This window comes from Acartia tonsa, chromosome 7 (assembly GCF_053477335.1).
Source record: "Acartia tonsa isolate MP-2025a chromosome 7, ASM5347733v1, whole genome shotgun sequence".
NCBI lineage: Eukaryota > Metazoa > Arthropoda > Copepoda > Calanoida > Acartiidae > Acartia > Acartia tonsa.
The window spans coordinates 50931373-50943615 of NC_137266.1; the positions used below are offsets into that span (position 1 = coordinate 50931373).

At 30.7% G+C, this 12243-nt stretch overlaps 1 protein-coding gene across 1 annotated transcript; it reads left to right on the forward strand.

The window, feature by feature from the left end:
• Positions 1-208: 208 nt before the first annotated feature.
• Positions 209-6675, forward strand: LOC145324603 (uncharacterized). Its single transcript, XM_080167186.1, has 8 exons — positions 209-272; positions 913-1938; positions 2451-2659; positions 3380-3496; positions 3649-3902; positions 4059-4240; positions 4564-4614; positions 6506-6675. Exons 2-8 carry the CDS (start codon positions 930-932, stop codon positions 6673-6675), a joined length of 1992 nt encoding a protein of 663 aa, XP_080023312.1. The 5' UTR covers positions 209-272; positions 913-929.
• The last annotated feature ends 5568 nt before the right edge of the window (positions 6676-12243 follow it).

Here is a 12243-nt window from a genome sequence, read left to right on the forward strand (position 1 = left end):
AGGGTGTATCTTCATAAAAAAAATCAGCAGTAGATAACATTGTATTAATTATAAGATTTTTAAGATACATAGGAGAGACAAACTAGTCTCTACAGGTAGAAGTTAGTCTTTGTGCTTTACTTGCATGGGTAGTGATATCCTTGTATGTATGGGGATATAAAAAAAGGTCTATTTAATTCAAATGGAGACCTAATAATAAATAAATTTCAGATATTTAAAAATGTAAAGAAAGTGTTAATTTGATTTTGAATTCTTCTCACATAACTAGCCAGGTATTATCATCATTTGTTACTAAGTGTGCATTTATAACTGAACATGATTTAACCCAATTACCATTGACATAATTTAATCTTCAATATCTTATTCTTCATTGGCTTGTTATATTTTATAAAGAAAAAATGTCTTAGTTTTCAACCATTTATACCTCAAAAACCTGTTTTCCATGGTGTATTTCAATGGAGTTTTATTTGTGATATTCTAACAATGAAAAGGCATATTTTATTGTAAAAATGTAATCAGTTCCTAGCATTCTAACTATATGCCCAAAATAAGCTTAAAATCATGAAATTTCTATTATGCATACTTTTTTACTATATCACTTTTGTTAATGAAGCTGAAAGCTTCTAATTTGTGTTATAATAGGGTCTACTTGTGGCAGTCTTTCAGTAGTTACGGCAGTGTATTTCTATTAGTGCCTAATTAATGAAGGATATTTTTTTGTTTGATAAAACTCATAGTAAAAGGACTAATACCACCCCAAATACCCATACCTAACAGAAAATAAATGCATGCAAAATGACTAAATATTATCAAAGATTAAGGCTATGAAAATTGCTAAAAAAAATAACATGGCTTAAGGTGAAATTACAACTATAGGAAATTAGAGTAAATAATTTCTTTCTGTTTTTTTAGGAAACAGAACTAGAACTATGGCTTACAGTCAATCTACAAATACAGACAGCCTTTCTGATATTGCAGAACAGATAAATCAAATACTTAACGATGGTCCCAAAGAGCAACTAGATATCAGAGTAAGGCCGGCAACTGAAACCTATTTTGATAAAGGCTGGGATAATTATCCCATGAAAACTTCACCCAGAGGACTTGCAGTAATTTTTAATTATGACATAATCCCAAACCATGAACGCAGGGAGGGTAGTAGGGAAGATGTCAAAAATCTAGAAGAACTGTGCAAGCAATTAGAATTTGAAGTTATCACCTACATTGATCGCACTAAACAAGAAACTTTACATAAGTTAGATTCCATAAGAAAAAATCCATTGATGAAAACAACAGATATGCTCATGGTTTTCATCATGTCACATGGGAACAAGAGCTCAATAATATGTTCTGATGGAGAGCCGTTGGAAACTGAAAAAATCTTAAAAGTACTTACCTGTATAGAACTCAAAGGAAAGCCCAAGTTTATTGCTTTCCAGGCATGTAGAGGAGAAAATGAAGAAGTTGGTATATCAAATAAGATCATGGTAGATTCATCATCAGCTCAATATGATTCAATATGGCAGGACATGTACATAGTGTATAGTGCAATACCTGGCTATGTGTCGTATAGAACTAGAAGAGGAAGTTGGTTTATACAATCTTTAGTCAGAGTATTCATGAGCAATGCTTGGAATTGTCATCTAAGAACTTTGCTCAGGGATGTGGGTATTGTAATGAACTGTCTAAGCAAAGAAGAAAACAAACAAATGATAGAAATTGTTGAACGTGGATTCACAAAAAATCTTTATTTTAATCCTGGCTTGAAGATGAACATTACTAACCCTAGCTTGAAGGAGATGAAGAAGAATGTAAGTGACCCTGGCATACCATGTAAAAAGCATAACATTAATCCTGGCTTAACCTTTACTGACCATGAGATAGAGAAGAGCATGCAAACACTTGGCTTGTCTAATGCTGATGACATCTTGGAGAAAGGTATCTTGCTTTGCAATTAAAAATGTGTGGGTCCCACTTAATCATATTTTGTTTTGACACTAAAAAGTGTTTTGGTAAATTAAAATTGAATTGCCAGTCTACTACTGAATGTTTTATGAAACAACCACCCCCCCCCCCAAAAAAAAAAAAATAATTTTCTTGAGAACACATTAGACTATGAGCAGCACCAGTAGTAATTTTCTTGAGAACACATTACACTATTTTTTTAGGAATTTTGCGAATTCGTTATTTAATTGAGAAAATGTTTTCCTGCTGGGTAGGTGCGAAAATTTGCGATCCGTTCTGCTGGGTAGGTAATAAAAGATGTAATTATACCTCTTGGGGCAAAGCCCCTATAGGCTAGGGGCGAAACTGCTAGTTGTAGATATTTTGTTGGCTTACAAAACCAGTTCTATGATCTTAAGGAGAAAGTCTGTGTGATCTGATCAACAGCTGCTAGCTGTTAAAGCTTACCAAAGCATATATATCTTATTGATGTATAATTATTTCAGTGGCTAAAATAGAACTGCCTGGCCTTGATGGAAGAGATAAGAGCACCAGGCTTTGGTCTATTGCCCTTAAACCTTCATTGGCCCAGAAAATTGAAAAGAGTGGAGGAATGCTCCGATTTCTGGACAATACTCCTGGACCAAACCCAAAACTTATAATAGACACTTGCTATATGCAAGTTGGGTTAATTATGCTAAAAGATAATTACATGGTAAGTAAATATTGTTCAGGCAGAATTTGTAATAACTAAATAGGGCGAGAGTAACCCCCATTTACCCTATGATGTAATCTCATAGGTTCTAAGATTAGCAACTTGCACTTATTTAAAAACTGAGTTTTTTCACATTTTTTATTGCTATCTTATGTATAAATTTGAATTTGATGAGTAAATTTTCTTTGTATATATGAATGTATTTACTTTGAAAATGAGATAATTTGCACATTTTCAAACATATTTTCCATCAAGAGAACATAAGGGCATCATCTTCTCGTTATCTTATGTAATACTGTAATGTTCACTATAGGATCCACCTGACAAGCAAACCTTTAATTGCATGATTTTTGTCTTGAAGTCCCAAATGTTTATGGGGCAAGTCATACCCGGTACTCTCACTAGTTTAACATGCCAGATATAACAATTTTTACAATTTTTGACATCTTTAGTTTAGAAAACATCTTTATTAATTAATTTATTTATATCTACACAAATATTTAAAATCTTTTAATGTTTTTCAAGTTACATACTAGTTTTTGTACTTAGAGTCTACATTTTGATATATTTGAGGGTTGAATTTCTTAAGCATTGGTTGTAGATAATTTTAGATAACATATTTGAAAGCTAGAGAAAAATGATATTTTACTCAATTGAAGTTTGTCAAGAAAGATTCATTATCAAACATTTATATAATCAAGTATATGAATATTTTTTAAGGGATCAGAACAGAATTCCCGGAGTTTCTTAAACTTTATGAAAGATGATAGAGATTCTTTTACTGCTTATGCAGATGCAAGATTCAAAGATCTAAAAACAAAACATGACAAAACACAGGTGTGATTTATTTGTAATTTTTCTTTTATTTTTGATAACAACAAATTAATTTGTGTTAAGAAATAATAAGCACAATAATACCTTTCTCATTTAGTCTGCTCTGGTTTATATTCTGGGAAATATCTTACACTATAACTAATATCTTTATTTAGTCTGCTCTGAATACAACTCTTAGATTGTTCCAACAACTATGGCCGTTCTCAAACATTAAGTGGACTTTGGACAAAGCATATGGATTGTTATCACAATCTAAGTTACCTTCATGGGCTTCCAAGTTCCATCGTGGTCTATCAGACTTCGAGGACAAAATTTCAGATTTCAGAGATTCCCAGATTAAAGAGTTCCTGAGAAACGTTTACAGCAAGAAATGTGACAACTCATTAGAACCACTGGAACATGCTCACAGGTAAGGTTAGGAAATACCATGAAATACAGATAGAGTAATTTGGAAAAGAATATATACAATAAAAATACTGGGAAAATAAGTAGGATATTTTATATACCAAAGAATGATATTACTCAATATTATATAATTCTTTAGTATCAAGATTATTTTATTAAGGTTCCTGATCTATGTGAGATCGCTCTACTGTCTCCTGAAGCTGACCTACCTGGTACATGTCCCTGATAAATTACTGGAGGAGCTACCTGGCTTTAATCCTGTTGATGAGGCCCTTGAAGAAATAGAAGCCACAGAGTTGTGTGTAAAAAAATTTACTGACATTTGCAATTCATTACTTTCAGGTAGGAATCTTAATCATCTAATTCATTCTTTTTAGATCTTATATAAGGTATTTCAAATAGGTAGAGGTTTGAACATCAATTAGTGCTAAGAAGTACTTGTTCTTGGCGGATTTTTTTTTTGGTTTCTCTTGAAAAAATTTCTTCTAATGTTTCACAATTACAATTTACTTTTCCAGAATATTTAGTAATATTTAATATGCAATGCTTGAAACTCATTTAAGTAAAAAAAATATCTCTTTAAAATAAAGTTTAATTTTAATCTATATTTGCTTCAGACTCCCTTTAAAGGTTATTAACCAAAATAAATAAATTAAATGTTTTAGGATTTTTCAAAGCTGCTTTGACTGCCAAGCCTGAATGGAAACCGTACCTATGTAAGTATCTTAATAAGGGGGGGAGGCGGATGTGCCACTTTTTGAAACCAAAAGTAAAACGTGCATGATCTCAGCCCATAAAAGAGTTACAGCACTAAGATTCGGCACAGCAGTTGCTTTTATGGAGAACAATATGGAACTGTGAAGAAACGGCGGCGGAACCGCCGCTCCCGCCGATATTTTTTTTCCTCTTCTCGCCATAATAGACAATTTTCAATCATCTGAGATAAACTTTCATAAAAATTTCCCTTATATTTTCACTTGACACTTGTAAGATTTTACACTTGCATTTTTTAAAATTATGACATGTTTGAAATAATACAATTGTGAAAATATAGGCTCCGGTTCCACCGCCGTTTCTTCACAGTTCCATATTGTTCTCCACAAAAGCAACTGCTGTGTCGAATTTTAGAGCTGTAACTCTTTTATGGGCCGAGATCATGCACGTTTTACTTTTGGTTTCAAAAAGTGGCACATCCGCCTCCCCCCTTTGTATACACAATATTAAAGAAAATGGGAGGTATATTTATAATTAAGGCATTGCCTTCAGTGTTTCTTAAATACTTACAGTTAATAGAATGAACAAGGATGATAACATTCAAAAGTGCAGCTTAACAAATTTGAAAGACAAATAAAAAGTAACTGATATTTAAAAAGAAGCAATGCATTATTTATTAATTTCTTGTATATCAGTTCTAATCATATTTGAATAATTGAATACAAGATGTTAAATTCAGACATCCAATGACGCCCATGCTCTTTTTTTTCTTTCCTAGAAGGGGGGTGTAAACAATCTATATAAGAAAGGTAATATAACGTTAATGAGGGGTGTGGAAGTGATTTTAACCCCTCAATATTTTTGTGTGATTAAAGCCCATAGAATGTGATAAAGTAAAAAATACCTGATTTTTATGTCTTTTTTATGTATTCCCTTCTTCCACCAACAAAAAAATCATTTATTTGAGTTTCTTGCAATCATTTTAAAGCCGGTTACCAGGATTATAACTTTGGTGATTGCAATCATGTCAGTACATAATCCTGACTGACATAATCCTAATTATCTTTTTTTAATGGCTTTTATTTTTAGTGAAGCATATTATAAACGAGGATTACAGCATTCATTAAAGCAAAGCTCTGAAATGGTAAAACAAACGAACTTTAACATTTGTAGAGAGTCAGAACGGAAAATCAGAATATCTATAATACAAAGTAGAATGATGTCTGTCTGTTTGTTTGAAGCGAAGGATCTCGCTAACCGCTGAAAAAAAATTCTTTTAAATCTAATTACAAGAAATTGGTTTGATCAAACATCTTGGGGCAAAGCCCCTAGAGGCTAGGGGAGAAGCCGCTAGTAAATGTATAAAGTCGTAACTGAATTTTAACTAAATTTCTTTTAAAACTGCTTCAATACAAAAAAATGTTTAAGGACATATTTACACTTTTAAGGCTTGATTATAAGGATGCTCTGCTTATAACGTTTTACTTTTTTATCCTAAAAATCAGATCAATCAAATAATTTCATCACATAAAAATTAGTTGTTAAAAAGTTAAAAAACAACATGTTTAAAATGGACGTATGGTAACGATTATAGAGTTGCTACGCTTTCTAAATTTTACATAATTACTACAGGAATCACCTTTTAAAGTTTGAAATTGATAGGTAATTCTAACATGCATATATAAACAACTAAAGCTAACTTTTCAGACGGACGGATGGACCAACCTTAATTATAGAAAAGCTTTTTATAATTTTCTCTAAATTTCCATGGACAGTGTGGGTGTAGTAAAGAATAGGTTAATGCATAAAAGGGATAAGATACATAATTATCCATTTTGTAGATTACAATTAGTAATAAATTAAAGAAATGCTAATAAAACAAAATTAATCTAGGTTTTGTCCCTGATTTTGCTGACATACCAAGAACTTATGAGAACTATGTTAAATATGTAGACTGGAACACTTTGAAATATGGTCGGTCATACAACGCAAACTATGAAAAGAATAAGAATAATAATAATAATAATAATGTTTATTTGGTGCTGCCGCCAGGTACCCCCTAGCTTAGGAGATAGCACATACAATACTCTAAATTGCTGCTATCTATCGACAATTTAGAGTTTACATTATGATGTTTAGTCTCATACAAAATAAAATAATATATACTAAGAGATTAATTATTAACTAAATATAATTTGGTGGAAAAGAAGTAAAATTTTCAGGATATGCACCAGGAGCTACAGGAGTACTATCTTGACCAAAATGGGGATAGTGTATTTGATTCCTGAAGCCCCTTTTTAAAGAAGACGAAAAGAAAAAAAAGAATATAAAACAAATTAAATGTGAAAGGGAAAATTGAAACTTTAATTTAGTTAAATTGAGTTGTGAGGATGGTAAAAAAAAGTAAAAAAAAAACACAAATAAACATTTATATTATGTTAGAGAAATCAGTAAATAATAAGAAAAATGAAAAAAAAATATGTGAAGGAATTTAGAGAAAAATAAAACAAAATTAATATGAAAGTAAAGAGAATAAAAAGGAAAAATAATAAGATAGATCATTGTTGTATATAATTTTAATACAATATTTCAAGTTTTAAAATATCATTGAAGATTAATAAGTAAAGTTTTTATAAAAAGAAAGGAGAAAGAAAAAAAACATAAAAAGGAAAAAAAAGCAATACGTCAAGCCTTTGTCATTGTATTATTTTTCAAAAAAAAACAGAAATTTCTCAATTCAAAATAATATTTTTTTATAGAATGCCACTTTGAGCTTTGCCCTATATTCAACCCTCCCCTCCCCGCCAAAAAACAACACTCCCCTCCCCGCCAAAAGACAACCCCCCCCCCCCCTACTTAAAAAAATCACTAGGTTTTTTATGAAATCAATTTTCAAGATCTGTTTATGCACTCAGAACAGTTTTCTCTATTACAAATAAAATTAAGTTTTTCCAACAAAAAATCTTTGAGTTTCATACAAAATTGTTTTCTTGACATAACTGTGCTAAAAGTATAAATAACCTCGTCATTATTATTATTATTTTCATTTTCAGGATTAGGATTAGTATTAGGAATAATGATTTCATTCCATAACTTTGGTAGATCAGAGTAAGGGAATTTTTTAAATGTCTCAAGTCTAACAAATGGAACATTGTACTGTTGATTATTTCTAAGGACTCTTGTTGTTCTTGTGCTATTTCTAATCCATATGTTATCAAAAGAACATGGAAGCCTATGATTAACGTAATCAAACATAAATTGTAATTTAGAATAGACAATTTGTTGAGTTACAGGAAGAATTTCTAAATTTTTAAATAAAATTGTAGTATGTGCATTATATTTTGAGTTGGTGATTATTCTCAGTGCTTTTTTTTGCTGTTTTACAATTTTATCAAGAGTTGATGCTGCTGCACTTCCCCAAATTGGGGCACAATATGTAAGATGGCTATGGACAAGTGAATTGTATAGAGTTTGCAATGCTTTTCCACCAATAATATGTTTTGCAGCATTTATAGCAAATAATGAGCGTGAAATCTTTTTATTTATCATATCAATATGATATTTAAAGTTTAATTTAGGATCTAGATAAACACCTAGAAATTTAATTGCAGGAGTTTCACTCCTTGAGTTGACATATGAAAGTTTGTGTACCAAATTTGGATCATTTTGGTTATCATTATTGTGATCAAGATTAATACTAATGCTATCAAAGTCAATTGTTGATTCATCTTTTGTAAATATCATAAATTTAGTTTTTGATGGATGTAGGCTTAACTCATTAGTTCTAAACCAATAAGTTATTTTTCTTAATTCAATATTAAGAATATCAATAATATCATGAAGGTTTTTACCCGAAATTAAAAAACTGGTATCATCAGCAAAAAGTAATGTAAATAGAGTAGTACATTTAGCTAAGTCATTGATATAAATTAAAAATAGTAAGGGTCCTAAAATAGAACCTTGAGGTACACCTTTGTTAATATATTTCATATCAGACTTTTCATTGTTGATGTAAACAAATTGTTGTCTATTTGCTAAGTAATTTTTAAACCATGTCAATTCTGTACCATTGATTCCAAGCTTAGAAAGTTTGTCCAGCAAGATTCTATGAGAACAGCAATCAAAAGCTTTTTGTAAATCACAAAAGACTCCAACTGTATACTTTTTATCATTACTATTCTTTACAATTTCATTTATTAGATGAAAAATGGGCTGTATGGTTGACTTTTTTTTCTGAAAGCCATATTGATGTTTGTAAATAAGGTTATTTTCATCAAGATATGCAGTAAGTTTATTTGCAACTATTTTTTCAAGAATTTTTGAGAAGATTGGCAAAAGACTTATTGGTCTATAATTAGACATGTTACTTAATAGATCCGATTCTTTTGTTTTAAGTTTAAAAATTGGCAAAACTTTGGCTATTTTGAGCTCATTTGGAATGTTGCCTGACTGTAAGGATAAATTTATAATGTGAGTGAGAGGAATAGCAATATTTTCAATGATTTTTTTCATAAGTTTATTAGAAACACCTAGCATGTCTTGGCTTGATTTAGACTCTAGACCATTTACAATTGTTACTATATCTTTAGGCTGAATATGAGTAAATGAAAATATGGAGTCAGATGCAGTGGTATAATAAGTGCAGTCTCTATCTGATGGATTTATTTTAGTTGTAATATCATCTGCAATGGTTGTAAAAAATTCATTAAATTTGTTAGAAATATCTTTCCCCTCCTTATAGCAAACCCCATCACTAAAAATTTCAGTTATGACTGAACTTTTGTCATTTTGCTTCCTTATTGCTTCCCTTAATATTGACCATGTTTTTCTCAAATCATTCCTATTTTCTTCAAAAGATTTTTGAAAATACAATTTTTTTCCTGTTTTAATTGCTTTATTATAGCATTTTCTATATTCATTGTATTTAGAAATGTTTTCTTGAGTTGGTTCTCTAAGTTTAATGTCATATAACTCAAATTTTGTCTTTCTAGATTTAAGCAAAGCATTTGTCATAAAAGGTTCAACTTTATGAATATTTTTATTTAGTTTAACTTTTTTAAATGGGAAATGTCTTGAGTATGACTCATTAAAAATACTATAGAATTTATTATATGCATCTTGAGCACTGTAATTATTAGACACAGAACTCCAATCAGCATTTAACATATCATGTTTAAAAGAGGAAATATTTTCCTCACTAAAATTTTGAGTTTGAATAAAAACAGGACCAGACTCTTTAACTTTGTCAAGAATAATAGTGCAAGTAGGGAAATGATCAGAAATATCTGCTGTAATAATAAATGACTCAAACTTATTTTTATTATCATTGGTATAAATATGATCTATGAGAGTAGCACTTGTATGAGTGATCCTAGTTGGCAATGAGATTAATTCTAAGAAACCATTTGCAAAGCTATTTTCAAGTAGTGATCTAGTTTTATCATGTTGTTCAAATTTTAATAGATCAAAATTTAAATCCCCAATAATATAGGAAGGGTATCTGCGGCTATTTAGATCTGCTTGTAAGTCAGAGAACAAGTTGATAAACCTGTCTAACTGCTCACTTTCAGTTAGATTAGGATGTTTACAATTTGATCTATAGACGTTTGTTAGAAATATTTTATCATTTTTCCCAATACTAATCTCTAAGGTTAAACTTTCAATTATTTTTTCCTCAAATCTAGATAAAGCTTTTATTTCCTTGAATGCAATACCTTTTTTTATATATATACCAACCCCACCTCCATTAGATTGAGATCGACATTTGTATATAAAATCATACCCCTTTAGTTTAACATAATCATCATTTTTTATATTCCAGATTTCCCCTAAGCATATAATGTCAAGATAACAACCTTGCCTCAAGAATTCATCAACAAATTCTTGAAAATCAATAAATTTTGATTGAAGGCTTTGAATATTTAAACCTATAATTTTTAAACCTTTCTTTGATTTTAAGTGGTTTATAACTTTACAAATATCAAAGTATTGGCATTTTATATCAATATTTTCATATGGATTAAATAATAAATCTTCATTTATCGTTTCATTATTTAAAATTGAGAAAAAGTTACTGTTTAATTCAAAATTCAGAATCCTATTTTGCTCCATTTATAAAACATTTTAAGCAAAAGATATCCAAAAAAATGTATTTTAAAGTAAGGGTTAAGAAAAAGAAAATTAAACTTATGAAAATGAATAAAAACCATAAGTAGAATAAATGTTTGAAAAAAAACATTAACGATTAACAAAACGAAAAGTAGAATATAAGCCATTTTACTAAGAAAAAATAAACTTTTAGTGATTGACAAAAACATTGTAATTAAATTATAAATGATAAAAAAATTAGAAATACAAATAAATGTAAGTGTGAGTATATAATTATAAATGTATGTGTGCGTGCGTGTGCGTGCGTGTGGTAAAGAAAAGAGGAATTTTATGTGTGTGTGCGTTTGAGTAAAAAAAAGTGTAAGGGGAAGTGTAATGTGATTATGTTGAGGAGACGCTCGCGTGAGTGTGTGTGTGTGTTGTATTGTAAAACAAATAACAGAGAAAATAATTTAGAGTGTCAGTAGTATCTACATAACTTTATAACTATATACCAATTTACGAGCGAGAATACAAATCCTCTACAGTTGTTTGAAGTTTATAATTAGAGTATGTGTAAATCATTTCACTTGGTTGAATGTCAGTCTTTTTTGAATAATGTTGAGTTACTTTCATCCATTTGCTCCTCACTCTGATGGATATTTGGCCATTTTCATTGACCTCATATTTTTCTATTTTCTTCTCCTTTTTGAATCTTCGCACTTCAGCCAGTAAAGACAACCTCTTCCTTGTGAGGTTGAAGTTTAGGAATAAGTTGATATTCCTGTCTCCTCCTTCAGCCATGGCCTCCACCAGCTTCTGCCATGGTGAATTAATTCCTCTATCATTAAATCTTATAATAAAGGAACCATTGGGAAGCCAATGAGAGGCTGATATATTGGAGGGTACAAGTTGTACCCTATATTTCTTCTGTATTAGCTCCAAGACTTGAACAAGTTCGTCCTCTGTGCATTTGTTGTTGGTACTAACATTTGCACCATTACTCCTGGCCATAATAGGTTGTAGTAGGCTATGTCCCTCTTTGCTAGAGGAGGAACAAATCAGTGTTCCTTTTCTAAGGCGAGTTGCGTTTTCATCGACTTGACTCTCTAAGTAGTCTAATCTATTGTTAAGTCTATTAAATTTGTGCTTGAAGTTGTTGGTGACATCCCACTCCTCACGCCCCCTCTCCTCTCTCTCCCTTGCCCTACCTCTCTCTTGTTGAGAATTAGAGCTCCTCTCTCCTCCTCCGTTACCAGAAGCATTTGCACCTCCTCCCACGCCCTCCTCTCCTTCTCCCAAGCCATTATGCTTTTTTAGGTTTTCCATAGACTTACCCAATTCAAAGATTTTTTGATTTGCTTTCAAACAGAAATTAAGTAATGTTTCTTCAAGATTATTAAGCTTCAACTGCTTAATATTTGTTAGGTCACCATCCTTGATTTCGCGAGATTGGTTAGCTTCACTATTGAAAAAATTAGTAATATCAGATTTTGATTTAAAAAGCACTTTGTTAGACATTTTTCACTTTAAGTTGTAGGATA

Bases quoted from the DNA above. Each gene is read 5' to 3' on its own strand.
- LOC145324603 (XM_080167186.1), top strand. From the start codon at position 930: ATGGCTTACAGTCAATCTACAAATACAGACAGCCTTTCTGATATTGCA. The intron at 2,660-3,379 runs GTAAGTAAATAT...ATATTTTTTAAG, and splicing joins TGCTAAAAGATAATTACATG to GGATCAGAACAGAATTCCCG. The intron at 3,497-3,648 runs GTGTGATTTATT...ATCTTTATTTAG, and splicing joins CAAAACATGACAAAACACAG to TCTGCTCTGAATACAACTCT.